General features: G+C 45.2%; 1 protein-coding gene across 2 annotated transcripts in view; it reads right to left on the bottom strand.

Moving 5' to 3' along the window:
- TTC39B (tetratricopeptide repeat domain 39B) overlaps positions 1–19267 on the bottom strand; it is a 151611-nt gene extending 132344 nt beyond the window's left edge. For both annotated transcript variants that reach the window (XM_027549203.1, XM_027549205.1), the window contains exon 1: positions 18249–19267. In XM_027549203.1, the coding sequence (XP_027405004.1) occupies positions 18249–18290 (42 nt within the window). In that variant the 5' untranslated portion in view covers positions 18291–19267. The remainder of the gene's footprint in view (positions 1–18248) is intronic.
- Positions 19268–19967: the final 700 nt, after the last annotated feature.

The following is a 19967-nucleotide window of genomic DNA, read 5'->3' as shown; positions in this document are numbered from 1 at the left end:
ACTAAATTGCCAAAACTGAAATGGAATGCTTTTCAGTCTTTAACAAAGAGATAGGAGTTCATTTTAGCATGTCACATGTCCCTCAGTTTAGCCTAAGCATGTGGAACCTGCTTCCTGAGGCATGCAGACTTAAAAGTTTTGTTATACATCAAAAAGGTTGACTCTTATCTAAGTTAAAATGTAATCTCCTTCATCATAAACTACAAAGGGAAGTAAAAGCAAGCAAGTCTTTAGAAGGAAAAAAAAAAGATTCTAAGCTAGTAACTTTACTTTTAAAATTTCCAGTGTAATTAGCAATACAGATGGACTTGTGGATGCTCACACTTTATAAAATCATCTCTTATAAAGTCATTTTTACTATTTATGAAGTCAGAATAGTATTGTTTGATAAGAAAGAAAACCTCAATGTTTTCTATTTTGAAAAGTTGGGAGAAACCACCTCTGCACACATGCTAGTATTACTAACTAAGCAAATGGCTAGAAATGTGAACCCTTCAGGTTTCTGACAGCATTAAGTGTGTGAATAAATTATACTCATCCTCATTTTCTGAACTTTCCCTATTTAGCCCAACCAGATTACATGTGTCATTTCACTCTGTCCAACTCTAGGAATGAAGAAACTATGGCTCCAAGTGCCTTGCCCTTGGTTACCTGGCTTAAGCCAGCTGTCTGCAAGGACATTTACCATTCTTTGTATTTTTTTATAATTTTGTTTATTTTTGGCTGCACTGGGTTTTCTTTGCTGTGTGGGCTTTTCTTTAGGTGCAGCAAGCAGGGGCTACTCTCTAGTTACAGTGGGTGGGCTTTCGTTGTGGTGGCTTCTCTGGCTGCAGAGTCTTCCCTAATAGGTCAGTTGGTAAAGAATCCACCTGCAATGCAGGAGACCCCAGTCCAACTCCTGGGTTGGGAAGATCCACTGGAGAAGGGAAAGGCTACACACTCCAGTGTTCTTGGGCCCCCCTTGTCGCTCAGCTGGTAAAGAATCCACCCGCAATGCAGTAGACCTGGGTTCGATCCCTGGGTTGGCAAGATCCCCTGGAGAAGGGAAAGGCTACCCACTCCAGTACTCTGGCCTGGAGAATTCCATGGACTGTATAGTCCATAGGGTCACAAAGAGTTGAACACAACTGAGGCACTTTCACTTTCACTTTCTCTTGTGGCAGAGTGCGGGCTCTAGACTGAGCGCTTCAGTAGTTGTAGCTCTCGGGCTCTAGAGCACAGACTCAATAGTTGTGGCCTACAGGCTTAGCTCCTCTGCACAGCATGTGGGGTCTTCCCAGACCAAGGATTGTCCCCATGTTTCCTGCATTGAGAGGTGGGTTCTTTACCACTGAGCGATCAGAGAAGTCCCTGTGTGCATTTTTAAAATGAAAACAAAAACAAAACCTTCTCTTCCAAAACCAGATCTGAAAATTAATACCAGCAAATGAATACGGAATATCCAGGTGTTCAAATATGACTAGCTGAAATATTTTATACAATCTTTCTAGAATTTTTTTCTGCTCTGTAGAAGTCCAGCCATCCTTATGTATGATAAAAAGCAAAATCCACACACAGTTGCTATTCAAGTGAATGACTACAACTAAGCATTTATAGTATGGCAGGCTCTGGATGAGCTGTCAAAGTTGCTAGTAACAACTCTCTGAGGTGGCCATTAGAATCCCCCATTGACTGATAGGGAAACTCAAGCTCACAAAGAGATTAAATAACTTGCCCAAGGTCACAGTGCCTGCAAACGACAGCACCCAACCTACGTCCACTAACCTGAAAGTCCGTCCATGTTCTTTCCTCTCTCTCACACGCCTTCCTAGGAACAGACACAACTCTGAAACTCAGGGGTGCCTGAAAAGAGGCAGATTTCATTTGAGACTTCTACTAAGCTGACAATTCCTTTTATTTAACTGCTAATAGTTTAGAAACGCAAATGCGTGTTTGTCCTTGTAGCAGCAAGCTAAACATGGTAGCCTCTGCCTAGCAAATGAACTAGAAAATCAGGAAAGCCATCATCTGTATATACCACACATCTTCTGCTGTATTGCAAACGAGACAAAATTATTCATTTGGACAAGGGTAATTCACTCAGCCCTGGAGCCGTCTTCTGATGATGTCAGAGTGTGAGAGGCATGTAAGCGCTGACACGAATGCACTCGGCTCTGCAGTCTTGCTTTCTGATGCCTCACACGTTTGCTTTGTCCTTGTCACATATAACGGCTGCTCTTTACTTCTACCTGGGAAATTCTGTTTTATCCTGATGACTTCTAATTTTTCAATTAATTTAAAGGTGAAAAACATACTGGAGGCGAGAACAGATGGACACAAGGAATGTTTCTGGGATCAGGAAAATATTCTTAAATTGGATTGTGATAGCTGCACAATTCTGTAAATTTATTAAAGATCATTGAACTGTACACTTTAAAAGGACTGAATGAATGGCATGTAAATTACACCTCAATAAAACTCCTTTTTAAAAAAAAAAAGAATATTGAGATAATGCTAATAAATTATGGAGGTAAATTCTCCTTTCTTGACAGGCTAAAGATATCCTGTTGCTGGAAAGCACTGAAGGGGGTCCCTTTGCTGCTTTCTGTGGGTGGAAAGTTCCATCCTTTCCTTCCAGGACATCAAGGCTCTTAAATCCTACACCCTGCTGGCTGTCATAGCATGTATGGCCAAAGAGGAATATTTCTCCTTGGAAGCAGCCAGGAATGACTATTTAGCAATGACAATGACTATTTAGCAATGACAATGAGAGGACTGGAGGAGGGCATGGCAACCTACTCCAGTATTCTTGCCTGGAGAATCTCATGGACAGAGAAGCCTGGCTGGCTATAGTCCATAAGGTCACAAAGACTGAAGCAACTGAGCATGCGTGCACCCGAAGGGGAGGGAAAAAGGGAATGTCTGGAAAGGCTGGAACAGAAATGGTACCTGAGGGAGGTCTTCAGCGATGAACAGGAATCGGCCAGGTGAGGGAATGAACAGCGGATGAAAATGCTGAGAAGTGAGAAAAGCACATGGAGCCTGGAAGGGGAGTTATAAGCACTTCCACACGGCCAATATTCAAGGTCCTACAGGAAGGCAAACTCCTGGGAACCACTCCAGACCTACTGAAGAAGAATGGCTTGTGGTGGGACCTGGGATCATGCATCTTAAAAAGCCACCCACTCCCCTCACCAGGTTCCCTATGCACCCTAAAGTATGAGAACCACTGAGCAAGGTCTTAATAAGCTAGGTCTTAATACATCATGCTAAAATAAGATCATGGAGTTCGGTCCCATTCCTTCATGGCAAATAAATGGGGGGGGAAATGGAAACAGTGGCAGATTTTATTTTCTTGGGCTCCAAAATCGCTGCAGAGAGTGATTGAAGCCATGAAATTAAAAGACACTCCTCCTTGGAAGAAAAGCTACGATAAACCTAGACAGCATATTAAAAAGCAGTGACATCACTTTGCCGAGAAAGGTGTGTATAGACAAAGATATGGTTTTTTCAGTGGTCGTGTATGGATGTGACAACTGAACCGTAAAGAAGGCTGAGTGCCGAAGAACTGACGCTTTCGAACTGTGGTGTTGGAGAAGACTATTGAGAGTCCCTTGAACTGCAAGGCGATCAAACCAGTCAATCCTAAAGGAATTAACCCTAAATTCCTTGGAAAGACTGATGCTGAAGCTGAAACTCCAATACTTAGGTCACCTGATGCGAAGAAGTGACTCATTAGAAAAGATACTGATGCTGGGAAAGATTAAAGGCAGGAGTAGAAGGGGATGACAGACTATGAGATGGGTGGATGGCATCACCGACTCAATGAACATGAGTTTGAGCAAACTCAAGGAGATAGTGAAGGACAGGGAAGCCTGGTGTGCTGCAGTCCATGGAGTCGCAAAGAGTTGGACACGACTGTCTGAGTAAACAACAACATCATGCTAAGGTGTTTGCACAATACCTCAAAAGTAAGGAGATGCTGTGGACAGATTTTAAGTAGCAAGGTGAGGATGGATTTGAGCTTCAAAAAGATCACGGCACATAGCTTTGGAGGCACAGCAAGAACCGTAGCACACCCTCAAGGACCTAGGAGTACACACACACTGCCACCTCCTTTACTTTTTAACCTCTTAGACTAAGTGCCTGCTAAGTCGCTTCATTCAAGTCTGACTCTTTCTGCCCCTATGGACTAGCCCACCAGGCTCCTCTGTCCATGGGATTCTCCAGACAAGAATACAGAAGTGGGTTGTTAAGATCTCCTCCAGGGATCTTCCTGACCCAGGGACTGAACCCATGTCTCCTGTGTCTTCAGCATTGCAGACAGATTCTTTACTGCTGAGCCACCTGGGAAGCCCCTTAGACCAAGTAGTCAAACACGTATTTACCTCTTATAGGCCACAGTCTCCTATTAATATCTAGGTGCTTTATGATCTTATGAAAATATAAGAATTTTATGATATTCACTAACATGAAGGATGGAGAAGGCAATGGCACCCCACTCCAGTACTCTTGCCTGGAAAATCCCATGGATGGAAGAGCATGGTAGGCTGCAGTCCATGGGGTCGCTAAGAGTCGGACATGACTGAGCGACTTCCCTTTCACTTTTCACTTTCCTGAATTGGAGAAGGAAATGGCAACCCACTCCAGTGTTCTTGCCTGGAGAACCCCAGGCATGGAGAAGCCTGGTGGGCTGCTGTCTATGGGGTCACACAGAGTCGGACACAACTAAAGCAACTAGCAGCAGCAGCAGCATGAAGGAGGGGACCATCCTGCACAGCCTCACATTTGGACAAACTAGAAGTTACCACATATATCATTTGGGTGTCAGGGGGCAAGTGTCATTTTCAGAATATTATGGACACGGCCAAGTCTCTTGCTGACTAATATGAACACTGTTCTGCTGAAACAGATGGTCCATTGAGCCCATGTTTGTGCTCTCTTTTGTGGTAAATGGTTTCCCCTCTCCCCTCAGAGAGGGAAAGGTGTGAGGACTATAAACTAGCAGAAGTAACCTCGCCGGAATCCTGAGATTAGCCTACGTAGGAATCCAGCTGGAAGAGCAGTCTTGTAGGACTCTGCATGGGCCTATCTTTATACAAGGCCAGGTCATTATTGGGTTGAGAAATCTTGGTCAAGTATCCGCAACATGCAGATACTTAATTATAATGAGGGCTGACATTTGCACTCCAAATGCTAAGTATTTCATAGGGCATTAATCCCCACAATAACCCTGTAAAGCAGGTTCTATTATCTCCATTAGACTGATGAAGAAACTGAAGCTCAAAGAGATTAACTCATCCAAGGCTGTATGTGAAGGAGCAGGGATTCCAACCCATGTCCGTCCGACTCCAGAACTTGTGCCATAGCGCTTCAGGGGATGCATGAAAAGAGTCCGAGTTTCCCAGTTTTGGATGCCTATATGAGTATTAAGGAAACAAGCAAATTTAATTCATAAAGCTTACAATACTTTATAAACAAATTCACATACAGTCCTAGAAACCACACAGTACAGGGGTCAGCAAACTGTCTCCACAAAGCACCTGTAAGTATTTAGGCCACGGAGGCCAAACAGTCCACGTCCCAACTACTAACTCTGACGTTGTGTGAAAGCAGCCCTGGGTAACACCTAAACAAATGGGCAGGTCTGTGTTCCAATAAAACTTTATTTATAAGAACAGGCAGGAAGAAGGCTATATTTGTCCTTGCAGCAAAGTTTGCCACCCCCTGACCTAGTGGAAAGGGCACTGAATGCAGAAACACTTGGCTCCTAACCCTGACTCCATGCCTAAGAGAGCTGGGTCACCTTGGGTCGGTTACTGCCTGACTGTGTCTAGGCTATGTACTTCTGCAGAAGTTTCTCCCCTATGGACTGCAAAAATGAGGTAAAATTATATTTAGACACACTAAAACAGATTCCCCATCAAACCCACAAATAATAAACACTTGCAGCAATACTTTAAGGTAAAGCAGAAGGGAAAAGAGAACTAACACATTAAGGGTGCTACCATCAGCCCTGAATATTCATTAGAAGGACTGATGATGAAGCTGAAGCTGCAATACTTGGGCCACCTGATGCAAAGAGCCAACTCATTAGCAAAGACCCTGATGCTGGGAAAGAGTCAGAGCAGGAGGAGAAGGGGTTGACAGAGGACAAGATCATTGGGTAGCATCACTGACTCAATGCACATGAGTTTGAGCAAGCTCTAGGAGATGGTGAAGGACAGGGAAGCCTGGCGTGCTGCAGTCCATGGGGTCGCAAAGAGTTAGACAGGACCGAGCGACTGAACAAAAATGTGCCAGGTGCTTTGTAAAGCAGAGTCATTTCAACCTGGGTCAGCCTTATGGGGCAGGTATCATTATTCCTGTTTTATAGATGAAAAGCATTAGACAAATTTAATAACGTGTCCAAGGTCACACAGCAAATGGCACGAGAAGCCTAGATGGGAACCCAAGCCAGGAGCAGCTGGAGCAGCTATTCTTGAACAAGGGCCGGGCTGACGATTTTGCACAGAAAATGGCATCTGAGTGCTTCTGGGAGGGGGTCGTGGAGTCAGGCCTCACTCCCCTCTCATCAGGACTCTCCCACTCTGTCATCCATGTTGTCCGCCTCCTCTCAAAAAATATCCTACCCCATTTGGCTTGAGAAAAATAAAGTGAGACTCCGAGGTTTGTTGCTTTTAGTTCTGAGTGGAAAGACTGTGACTCATGCTTGGAAAAAAGACTAGGAAGCCCATAACTCTGGGCCAAAGCCGCATCTATAGAAGCGGAGCAAGAGAAAAGGAGGACAGAAGACACCCTCAGAGAAACCAGGACTGGTCCTGCGGACCGCACCAGAGTTGTGGGTCCAGGTAGCTGTGCGTCTGAGCACTTAGCTGAGGGTAAGAGTCTGTGTGACAAAACACAGTCTATGGAATTACTAGAACACGCCTGACTTGTCTGCCTCCTTAACCAGTGCATCTCAGTTTACAATCATCAGCTTAAAACTAAGTACTTTGGAAATGGGGCCAGGAAACAAGAAGATGAAACCAAGAAATGGGATTATCATTGCTTCTATTAAAAAAAAAAAGTAAAAGATACACATTTCCCATATGTGACAGGATACATCTGTCAAACAAGAAAATTGGAGGGAAAAAAACTCCTTAGCTGAGCGTTCAAGGCCTATCCGATTCTGCAGGAACACACACAGCAGCACTGCCTTCCTGCCTCTCACATATTCTTTGCTTCAACCTCCACCAAGCTTCCCCCATACTCCCCATTGCTCGTTCCCCATTGCTCCCTCTGCCTGAAGGAATCAAGCAGCGACTGGCTGCATGGTTGCCTGCTAAAATTCCACCCCTCAAACTCCAGATCAAATGTCATCTTCTAGACCATAGATGTCAGAGCTGAGAACTTCAGAAACAGATCATCAATGTCAACTGCTCCAGGTTACACAAGAGGAAACCAAGGCCCAAACTGGTTCAGTCACACAGCTGGGCAGTAAAGATGAGGTTTGGAAACCAAGTCAGCTGACTTGGGGGTGGGGGTAGGGAGACGTGTCACCACCATCCTCCAGGTGAGTGACTACCCCAGGAAAGCTCTCTTTTCCTCCTCCTCCCAGAGAACCAAGTGCCAACACACACTCTCCAAACTCCACTCCGTTCCAGGTGACAGTGGATTTTGTGTCTATATTCCTCGCCTGATCCACAGAGGTCAAAATCATGTCTTACCCATTATGTTATCCCAGTACCTAGCCAGGCCTGCACAGAATGGGCCTTCACGGCACTGTAACACTCATTCAACAAAACAAAATTCCAGAAATTCCCCTCCCTCCCCACCTCTGGGCCTGTCTCCCTCCAGGCAAGCCGCCTCCATGGTCTCCAGAGGAGCTACCTATAGCCCAAATCTCACCACACCTCTGCTCAGTTGAAACCCTTAAATGCCCACCGTGCACTACACAATATCCATGACTCCTCATGAAAAGCCTACAGGAGCCCTTCCTATCCTTCCAACCTCATTTCCTGCCACCAGGAGAACCACAATCACTTCTTCACTTCCATAAAACGTGTTAGTCGCTCAGTCATGTCCAACTCTTTGTGACCCCATGGACTCCCACCAGGCTCCTCTGTCCATGGGATTCTCCAGGCAAGAATACTGGAATGGGTTGCCATTCCCTTCTCCAGGGCATTTCCTGACCCGGGGAACAAACCCGGGTCTCTCGCATTGCAGGCGAATTCTTTACAGCCTGAGCCACCAGGGAAGCCCTTACTTCCATATCTTATGCCTGCTATTCCCTCTCTCCAGGATGCACTTCAGTCTCTTCTCCATGCCTAACCCCTTGTTCCTGCCAGATCCAGAATGTCTAAGAAATGGCCTCCTCGGGGACACCACCCCTGATTACCCATTCCCTCCCCTCACTCCGGATGAGATGCCCTCCTCCGTGCTCCCAAAGCACCCCAGCATCCCTCCTCCATAGTTCTCAGCAAAGAAAACTGCATCTATTTGTTCACACACCTGCCCCCACATCTCACTAGACATTACTGAGGACAGGAGCACCTGGCATAAACCCAATACATTGTTAAGACTGAATATTCTTCTCCCTCACTAGTTACAATCAGATCCAACAAATATACACAGTGCATTATTTTACTACAATATTTTACAACATACATCCACAGATCTCAGAAAAAAAAGAAAAAAAAAAGAGCTCTTACTACACACCCTCATCTTTCAATAACGAGCCAAAATGCGTAACGGCATTATGAACTGCTAGGCAGTCAACACATGAGAAGTCCCTTTGAGAGAGGTGTGGTGACCTAGCCAGTATGGTCAACCAGCCAGAGTCGCTCTGGGTGTGTGACTGACCCCCACTAGGCACGGGGATAGAAAAGAAGAGTTCTGACACAGTTGGTGATCAAGGTGGGGTCTGACAAAGGGAAGCCCTACAGGGTCCTGGGTACTCATCTCCTGGCAAGTGAGCACACAGTGACTTCAGGAGACCCTCCTGAGCTGGCAGCTAGGGCCACTGAGACTGGGAGCCAGGAAGCTGTCAACAGCCAGCCAGATGGAAACCGGGAGCCTCACAGAATTCACAGTATCCATTTCACACTGCAGATAATTACTAACAGCACCCGTGTGCAGGGAGCTAAGATGGGAGAGCAAGCAGTGCACCCAAAGAAGGACTGACTCCTGCCAAAGAAGCACACCTGCACTGCTGGACTCAGGAGGAGGGAGGCGATGTCGGGCAAAGGGGACAGGAGAGAAAATGAGGGCAAGTTTCACCCTCGTTTCTCATCTGAGAAAGTGGCATTCCCAGGAATAGATGAGCTTTCAAAAGACTCAAAACTGAACATGCCAAGAAAACTGCCTGTTCACTAGAGCTGACATCCAGGCTGACAATAAGCTGCTGCTAATTTTTCCCATCTTACTCACCTGCAGGACCAATTTACAACCTCCCTTCCACAACCTTGCCCAGATCCATTCACTCAGAAACAAATGGCCGAGCTCCCTCAATGAGGAAGGCACAGTGAGCCACGCAGGTGAGTTTTTTGTGCCTGAGGTCCGTGCCCTCCACACCCACTTGAAGGCTGAACCTTACCCACTCCTCTTCTCAGGTAACAGCACCTCCGCCAGCCGGCAGTCATCGGTGACTGGCTCCTCCCTTCCCCGACTCCACTGCCTTTCAAATAGGCCAATTCCTCCTCTCAGTTCTCGATGAGAAGTCCCTCCAGTCAGGCCTCCTCTCTTCAACCCCATAACTTTTGCTCCACCGCAGTCATCACTTCCCACTTGGAACTGTAGCAACAGCCTCTTTGCCCTTCCACCACCTCCACAGACTGGCTGCAGCAACTTCACCAGATTTAGCTTCCTAAAATAAGTATACCACTCTTGCCTAGTTAAGACACCCTCTGGGTCCTCATTTTTTGCACCTCTCAGCCCTCCAAGGCTCTCCACACTCGGAGCACCCTGCTGACCCCAGGGTGTGCTCTCCTCCCCGCCCACGCCTGGGCCTCATCACACTTGCTCCACCCAGCACATCCTTCTAACTCAGTTCAGGGAGCCAGATTCCTCCAGCTCCATTCTTCTTTCTCAAAATTACCTCTCCTATTGGGGTCTCTTGTGTTTCCATACACATCTTAAAATTTTGTGTTCTACTTCTGTGAAACATGCCATTGGTGATTTGATAGGAATCTGCAGGTTGCCTTAAGTAGTATGGTCATTTTAACAATATTGATTCTTCCAATCCAAGAACACAATATATATTTCCATCGGTTTGTGTCATCTTCCATTTTTTTTCATCAGGGTCTTACAGTTTTCAGAGTATAGGTCTTTGCCTTCTTAGGTAAATTTATTCCTAGATATTTTATTCTTTTTGATGCCATGGTAAATGGGATTGTTTCCTTTATATAAACACTACTATACACAAAACAGATAATCAACAAGGACCTCCTGTATAGCACAGGGAACTATACTCAAAATCTTGCAATAACCTAAAATGGAAAAGAATCTAAAATATATAAATACATACATATATATACATACATATATATATATACACAAATATACCTATATGTGTGTATATATAATGGAATAACTTTGCTGTACACCTGAAACTAACACAAATCAACAATACTTCAATAAAAAAAATTTTTAAAGACCCAGTTCAAATACCACCTCTTCTTTAAAGCCTTTGCATGTGTGCTAAGTCACTTCAGTCGTGTCCAACTCTTCATGACCTGACAGACGGTAGCTTGCCAAGCTCCTCTGTCCATGGGATTTCCCAGGCAAGAATACTGGAGTGGGTTGCCATGCCCTCCTCCAGGGGATCTTCCCAACACAGGGATCAAACCCAGAGATCAAACCCGCACCTCCTGCAGCTCCTGTATTGCAGGAGGATTCTTTACTGCTGAGCCACCTTTGCCAGCCCCTAAACGAAGGCAACCAACCATTCCTGTTTGGACCTGTTATCCTGGAGTAATTACTGAAAGCACCATATTGACTTTCCCAGGTCCCTGCTGTGGATGATAAACTATATGGCTCTCCTACCTAAAATCTGCGCTGTGCTATACTTAATCACTGAGTCGTATTTGTGACCCCCATGGACTGTAGCCCAGCAGGCTCCTCTGTCCGTGGGGATTCCCCAGGCAAGGATACTGGAGTTGGTTGCCACGCCCTCCTCCAAAGGATCTTCCCAACCCCTGGGAATCGAACCCAGATAGAACCCAACCCAGGGATCGAACCCATCACAGGCAGATTCATTACCATCTGAGCCACCAGGGAAGCCCACCTAAAATCTACCCTGACCCAAAGACAGCACTTGTTACTTGTCTCTTTCGCTACAGTGTGCGTTCCTCAAGAGCGATCAAGACATCTCATCTCCGTGTGGACTTCCAGCATCTGAAGACTGCCTGCACCTGGGGAGGTGCTCAGTGAGCACAAATGGAATGAAAGAATGAATCTGATTGGAAGAAAACTGTAGCAATCAGTTTTACCTAGACAGCATCTAAAATGCCACTAGGGAAATTTTCTAAATCACAATTAAACCAAAAAAATCCTGGGCAAAAAAAGCAAGCCATGGAAGCATCTGTCACATAAACCATTTCTTTCCCTAATCCAGTGTTTCTCAACTTTTTTTCAATATTGTCCTCCCACCTTGAAAGCCTTTTCAGACAGTTTTCTCCTAACCCTATGAAATGTTAATAGCACAGAAATATTTCTGTACTTTATACATAAAAAAGCAAGTATAAGGTTTACTCTTCTTATTCAAGAATAGGTTCAGAATGACAATAAAAATGTTAAATTACATTTTATATTTTAAGGTTACTAACATTAAACTTTATTACTGTATTTACTGAGCAACTTGCAATGCAATTTTAATGTAAAATATTATATATCAGATTACATATAAAAATTACCAATTTCTACATAATAATAGCAATGTAACCAAATTTTTCAAAGACTTTAAAAACTGCTCCTTTTCCAGCAAAGGTAAAACAATTGAAAAAAAGAAATCTTCCTAAACGTTATTTTTAATGAACTTAACTTTTGTTTTATATGAGAAAATCATTTTTAACTTATCCAGCTGCTAAATATTCATTCAGATATCATCAATATTTTTTCTTTTTGATACTTGACATAGTTATTGGTAAGCTCAATAACTCTAATAAATAAGAAAATAGAAACTACTTTTATTTAATTTTCAAATCCCAAGTCACACACAGAACAGTAAGGGCCAAACATAAGCACTTAACATCCACAAGACAGCCCAAAGCAGCCCATACATATAAGGAGGTCACCAAGATAGACAGACTTCAGGATTAAGCTATTGATGGTCAGAAAGGTCTACAGCGATAGCCATATATTTGCCATAGGTTTGTTTTTTTTTGTTTTTTTGTTTTTTTAATTTTTATTTTTAAACTTTACATAATTGTATTAGTTTTGCCAAATATCAAAATGAATCCACCACAGGCATACATGTGTTCCCCATCCTGAATGCCATAGGTTTGTAATAATGACCTTGTATACATTCTGTATATCTTCCATGAACTTCATGTCAAAGTTGCTTGTGTGATACACAAGAAAAACCAATGAGAGAAATTTAAATGTTAAGAAACAGTATTTTAGCCACCAAGGTTTGAAGGAATGTCTGGAACCACTGGAATGTCTAAGAAGTTTCTGTCTTCCTCCAGAACCAATTTTTGCTGCCTCTGAGGTTGCAAGCCCTAACCTCTTATGGTTCCCACATTTTTCCTCCTAGCACCTAAAGATAAAAAAACAAAAACACCAGTTTACCTAAGAAAACACCCATTCCACAGCTATCATAAGAGCCCCACTACTACCATCATCTCCTTGGGTACTTCAAAGGAAAAGGGATTCCCATGTTATCAGCATTTTCCCAAAAAAAGGAGCCTCCCTGCCTCTAAACATATAGACTTTAAGAGCTTGGAAGAATACTCAGGGCTCATGGCACCCATTCATCTTCAGATGAGGAAACATAGAAGAGCAATAAGAGGTTGAGAGCCTGGGTTAGTCAAGGTCACTCTTATCGTTATAGATAGAGACCTCGTCAGTCTAGGTCCCTGTTGTATCTTCAAGCTAGCACCAGGCTGGGCACATAACATAATCAGATGTTTGTACACTTAATGAATGAATGGCTATTGGGTAAATGAGTGACAGATTTGAGAGCCCAGTTCACCTAATTCCTAACCTACTACTTTTCCAACCAAACCACCTGGTCCCCTTTTACTTCCATATGAATATCAAATAGTGACCTCAGTCAGTCAGTTCAGGTGCTCAGTCGTGTCTGACTCTCTGCAACCCCATGAATCGCAGCATGCCAGGCCTCCCTGTCCATCACCAACTCCCAGAGTTCATTCAAACTCACATCCATCGAGTCGGTGATGCCATCCAGCCATTTCATCCTCTGTCATCCCCTTCTCCTCCTGCCCCCAATCCCTCCCAGCATCAGAGTCTTTTCCAATGAGTCAACTCTTCGCATGAGGTGGCCAAAGTACTGGAGTTTCAGCTTTAGCATCATTCCTTCCAAAGAACACCCAGGACTGATCTCCTTTAGAATGGACTGGTTGGATCTCCTTGCAGTCCAAGGGACTCTCAAGAGTCTTCTCCAACACCACAGTTCAAAAGCATCAATTCTTCGGCGCTCAGCTTTCTTCAGTCCAACTCTCACATCCATACATGACCACTGGAAAAACCATAGCCTTGAGTAGACGGACTTTTGTTGGCAAAGTAATGTCTCTGCTTTTGAATATGCTCTCTAGGTTGGTCATAACTTTCCTTCCAAGGAGTAAGCGTCTTTTAATTTCATGGCTGCAGTCACCATCTGCAGTGATTTTGGAGCCCCGAAAAATAAAGCCTGACACTGTTTCCACTGTTTGCCCATCTATTTGCCATGAAGTGATGGGACCAGATGCCATGATCTTCGTTTTCTGAATGTTGAGCTTTAAGCCCACTTTTTCACTTTCCTCTTTCACTTTCATCGAGAGGCTTTTTAGTTCCTCTTCACTTTCTGCCATAAGGGTGGTGTTATCTGCATATCTGAGGTGATTGATACTTCTCCCAGCAATCTTGATTCCAGCTTGTGCTTCTTCCAGCCCAGCGTTTCTCATGATGTACTCTGCATAGAAGTTAAATAAGCAGGATGACAATACACAGCCTTGACGTACTCCTTTTCCTATTTGGAACCAGTCTGTTGTTCCATGTCCAGTTCTAACTGTTGCTTCCTGACCTGCATACAGGCTTCTCAAGAGGCAGGTCAGGTGGTCTGGGATTCCCATCTCTTTCAGAATTTTCCACAGTTTATTGTGATCCACACAGTCAAAGGCTTTGGCATAGTCAATAAAGCAGAAATAGATGTTTTTCTGCAACTCTCTTGCTTTTTTCATGATCCAGCGGATGTTGGCAATTTAATCTCTGGTTCCTCTGCCTTTTCTAAAACCAGCTTGAACATCTGGAAGTTCACGGTTCAGGTATTGCTGAAGCCTGACTTGAAGAATTTTGAGCATTACTTTACTAGCGTGTGAGATGAGTGCAACTGTGCGGTAGTTTGAGCATTCTTTGGCATTGCCTTTCTTTGGGAGTTGGAATGAAAACTGACCTTTTCCAGTCCTGTGGCCACTGCTGAGGTTTCCAAATTTGCTGGCATATTGAGTACAGCACTTTCACAGCATCATCTTTCAGGATTTGAAATAGCTCAACTGGAATTCCATCACCTCCACTAGCTTTGTTTGTAGTGATGCTATCTAAGGCCCACTTGACTTCACATTCCAGGATGTTTGGCTCTAGGTGCGTGATCATACCATCGTGATTATCTTGGTCGTGAAGATCTTTTTTGTACAGTTCTTCCATGTATTCTTGCCACCTCTTCTTAGTATCTTCTGCTTCTGTTAGATCCATACCATTTCTGTCCTTTATCGAGCCCATCTTTGCATGAAATGTTCCCTTCATATCTTTAATTTTCTTGAAGAGATCTCTAGTCTTTCCCATTCTGTTGTTTTCCTCTATTTCTTTGCATTGATCGCTGAGGAAGGCTTTCTTATCTTTCCTTGCTATTCTTTGGCATCTGCATTCGAATGGGTATATCTTTCCTTTTTTCCTTTGCTTTTCGCTTCTCTTCTTTTCACAACTATTTGTAAGGCTTCCCCAAACAGCCATTTTGCTTTTTTGCATTTCTTTTCCATGGGGATGGTCTTGATCCCTGTCTCCTGTACAATGTCACGAACCTTAGTCCATAGTTCATCAGGCACTCTATCTATCAGATCTAGTCCTTTAAATCTATTTCTCACTTCCACTGTATAATCAGGGATTTGATTTAGGTCATACCTGAGTAGTCTAATGGTTTTCCCTACTTTCTTCAATTTAAGTCTGAATTTGGCAATAAAGACCATCAAATCTAAATTAAGTGCTTGAAAAGCTTCCAAGCTCTTTTAGTTTCACACATCCAGTAAGTTTAAGAGCAGGGTCTTGTGCACCTGTGGTAGAGCACTTCAGCCCATTGAAAGTGAGGGACTTTCCACAAATGAGCTAAGGGTACCGGGTCTACAAGGCAACATTTCTTACTTGCTTACCCCACCTTGAGCTCTTTTCTAGAGTTCTTTTTCACATGCCACATCTCCATACCCAAACTGAGAACCGCAGAAAGTCAAAACTGCCTTCCCTTTCTAAGGCACCTGCCATGTTTAAGCACAAAGCAAATGTTCAGTAAATGTTTGCAACATTTATTCTGGTGGAAGCAGGGCATCATGAGGGACAAAAGCAGATTTGGCATGAACAAAGGAATTCGGTTTGTACTTTGCTCATTTCCTAGAACCAGTATAGTACCTAACATGTAACAGGGGAGTAATAGTTGGGGGATTTTAAAAAATGAATAAAAGATATGGCCAAAAGTGAGTAATTATTAAGCTTTGTCTTCAATTCTGTAGTCATTCATTCACTCCACAAATACATATTACCAACTATCTTGTGTGCTAGGCTCTCTGCTGCTTTGAAACCTAATTTCCCCCACAGAGTTAGAGCCATCCTCCCTAGCCAACGCCTGGCATTCGGTTCACCTTGCAGGCAGAGGGCACAGCTAGCGTAGCCCTATGTTTCAATACCTATCATTCAAGCATTCTATCCCAACAGTGCCCTGAACTAAACAATTATATCTAAGTGTTGCAAAACAAATAATCACAATTAAGGGTTGCAAATCTTTTTCATCAAGCCCAGGAATTTAAGTTTTTTACTCCACATTTACTAGCTACTCCCAATCTTATTTCCTCAGGCATAACGCTGATTAAAATTGTTATACATAGAAAAGTGGCTGGAAACTAGGCTAGCACATCAGATTGAGACCACACTGTAAAGAGCCTTGCATGCCAAGAACGTACGTGCGTGCTAAGTTGCTTCTGTTGTGTCCAAATCTTTGCAACCCTATGGACTGTAGCTTGCCAGGCTCCTCTGTCTGTGGGATTTTCCAGGCAAGAATACTGGAGTGGGCTGCCATGCCCTCCTCCAGGGGATCTTCCTGACCCAGGGATAGAAACCAGGTCTCCTGCACTGGCAGGTGGATTCTTTACCACTGAGCTACCGGGAGAAGCCCCATGCCAAGAACATGGATAGTTAATTTAATATACAGCTGTGCTGTGCTAAGTCCCTTCAGTCCTATCCAACTCTTTGTGACCTCATGGACTGTAGCCCACCTGGCTCCTCTGTTCATGGGATTCTCCAGGCAACAGTAGTGGAGTGGGTTGCCACGCCCTCCTCCAGGGGAATCTTCTCAACCCAGGTATTGAAACTGCATCTCCTATGTCTCCTGCATTGGCAGGCAGGTTCTTTACCACTAGGGCCATACAGCAGAGAGTCATAAAAACCTTTAAGGGAAACAGTGAATGTATAGTCAGAGCACCAAGAAAGTGTTATGTTATCTTTTACGGAAAAGATCTAAGACAAGAGGAAAGAAAAAAAGCTGGCTCCAGGTCATACCAAAAAGACAATCTAAAGCTACAAATAAAGAAAGGCTGTCACAGATGAAAATGGCAACGAATAAGCCATTTCATCCTTTGCTTTTATGTGTAACTTAAAAGTTTCAACAATAGACGCAGCCATGCAAACTCTAGTTCATTGATCGGTCGTTTGAAGTCCTCCTTGGAAGGCACAGGCTGTAAGAAAGCTTCTGGACAGTCCGGCGTGCCCTCTTGGCGGCCAGTCGTGTAAAAGAGCTGGAGCTTAGGTTTTGTTTTGTTAAGGGCTACATTTAAAACACAGTATTAGTTGCCAGAAGTTTCTCGACATTGAAAAGATGGGCAGGAATCTTAGCCCGCCAACTCCAAGATCTTCCACTATTGCATCATTTGAAATGAAGCCTCCTCAGGCAACGACTTGTAAAATTCAAGTCAGGTAAAATGGCAGCAGCTGCTGCCGGCCGGCAGCTTCAACTTCAAGAGCGAATAAGAGAGCGTGTATCTGCGGAGCTGCCAACTGCTCACAGCAAGTCAATAAATCTACAGGTCCTGCGCGCGCGCCCGAGGGTGCTCAGACCCCGGCGCGCCAGCCACAGGAGGAAGTGGCTAATTACTTAAAGACAGTACAGAGACCGCAGTTGAAGGTCGGAGTCGGTTCTCCCCGCGCCTTCCCTCCGTCTACCACCCACTCTGGAAATCTGATGGTGAAAGCACCAATTTCTAGGCTGCTGCTCCAGGCCCCTAGCCCTCCGACCCAAGGACAGCTCTGCCTTGCCCGCTGGTGCAGACAACCGGAGGGCTCCTTCTTCCTCCTGCTGGCCCCCTCCTCTCATCGACTGCAAGCCCTTCGATTCTGCCACCGAAAACTTCCATAGAAGGTGAGATTCCCAGATCAGGAGACGGTTCCACAAACTCCAAAGCGCTAGTGTCGGAACTTCAGGGTCAGACCGGTAATGCCTAGGCGTCCCTAGTAAAGCTCAGAACTGCTCTATACTGCGGGTCCTGCGTTCCGCGCGCTCGCACCCATCCACTAGCCGCCCGGACGCGGTGCCCTCGCTTCCCACGATCCTAGGCGTGATGCTTGGAACCTCAGCAGCGCCTCCAATCCGAGCGCCGCAGAGACCCTCCTCGCTCCAGCAGGGACGGACTTCCCAAGGTCGGGTGTCCCCACTCGCAACCCCCGTCTCCTCCGGTCGGGAGACTGTAGGTTCCAGACGGGCAACCAAGGGGGCGGGGCCTTGGCCGTCCCCGCCGAGCTCGCTCAACCCTGCAGAGCTCGCTCACCCCTCCCGGGCTCCAGGGGTAGTGCCCACACTCCCCACCGGCCAGTACCTCGTCCACTTCCAACTCTGCTCCGTTGCCGACGAGCGCCATGTTCCTCCTCCGGCTGCCGCCGCCCAAAAACCAAACAGGTTGCTCGGAACCAACTCAGTTTCTCAGCCCGGGGCTCAGCCCAGCGCCAGCAAGGGAGGAAGAGGGCGGCCCAGGGCCCCCGCCGGGTCCCGGGCGGGGCCAGCGCGCTGCTGAGCAAGTGCTTTCCCCGCCCCCGGCGCCTGCACATCCGCCGAGCATCCATTTCTCAAGCCGGCGCCGGGTGGCCCCCTCGACATAAGCTCCGCCCCTTGCAGGCCTCGCCCCACCCTCTACGAGGCTCTGACTAGAGAAGCCAATCAGATTCTTGCAACGCGTCTCCACCTCCAGGCAGCATCCACTTCGGATCCACTTGGGCGGGGTCATTCCATGGGCGGAGTCACTTTGTGGGCGGAGTCACTCGGGAACCTCGCAGGTCTCTCGCACCCTGTGGAAAGGTATTGAATACCTAGGAGTATTCTAGCGCTCTGTGCGGAGGCTATTGCTCGCCACCGGCCAAGAGAGCACAAACTTAGCGTGGCCAAAATGAAAGCCACGGTATCCCCGAGGCCCATTTGAAGTGTCCACCTGGTCCCTGAGCCAATGCCAAGTCCCTTCCCCCGCCAAGTGGGCACTGCGTCTCGCAAATGGCGAGGCAACCTCGCGTCAAGGTCACCAGTCACCCAGAGGTTTTTGTCATTCCACCTACCCAGACACTGAGGGACATCGTCTTCTCATACAGGGATGATATGTTTGCTTCTGTGTATGTCTGATAAATTAAAAATCATGGGACAGATACTTATGCAACTTAGAGTTCTCTTCTTCCAATATCTGTCACAATGACCCCTTTTGTAATCCCAAATATATGTGCATAAGTCGTGTTTAAACTATATACCCATGAGGGTAGGGATGCTGTGTCTTCTTGAAAGTTGTATTCCCAGCACCTAGAACAGTGCCTTGCAGTGGGTGCTCCAAAAATATTTACTGGCTTCCTTTAGAAATTGATTCCTGTGTCTAACACAACTGGAAAATTATATGCTGTATTTTAGGGGTATTGGGGGGGCATTAGTCAGCTTTGTTTTACATACAATAAAATTCACCAATTTTAAGCTTCTAACTTGATAAATGTTTACAAAACACCATTCCAATCATAATTTAGAACACACCCATAAAGTTTCCTGTGCCTGTTTGCCATCAATTTCTTTTGCCCACTCTCTGGCCTGGGACAACCACTGATCTGCTTTCTATCACTTCATTTTGCCTTTTCGAGAATTTCATATCTATAAGTCAATCATAGGGCACATGGTCTTTTGTGTCTGGCTCATGACAGGCATTTAACGGTCATCCAGTGACAACTATAAAGATTGCTAACATTTATTGAGTACTTCCTACATGCCAGGACTATCCTGAGCCCCTTGTTTAACTTACCTCATCTATCCTTTGCCCCATGAAGTAGATACTGTTAACTTACAGATGAGTAAAATGAGGCTCACAGGGTTCAAGTAATTTGTTTGCAGTCAGACATCTATTAAGGAAGTAAGGATGCCAGAATCTGAACTTCAGCATTCTGACTTAATGGTGTGGTGGTAACCATTGTTCCATACTGCCTCCAACCACCACCTTCCCCTTCTTTCTCCCTATTTCAGTAGAACAGCTGCCTGCACATGTCTGTTACATGTACTTTCAGTGAGTCAACTTTGC

This window comes from Bos indicus x Bos taurus, chromosome 8, assembly GCF_003369695.1.
Source record: "Bos indicus x Bos taurus breed Angus x Brahman F1 hybrid chromosome 8, Bos_hybrid_MaternalHap_v2.0, whole genome shotgun sequence".
Classification (NCBI taxonomy): Eukaryota; Metazoa; Chordata; class Mammalia; order Artiodactyla; family Bovidae; genus Bos; species Bos indicus x Bos taurus.
Note: the sequence above shows the minus strand (reverse complement) of the source record. Positions and strands in the feature narration are given on the sequence as shown.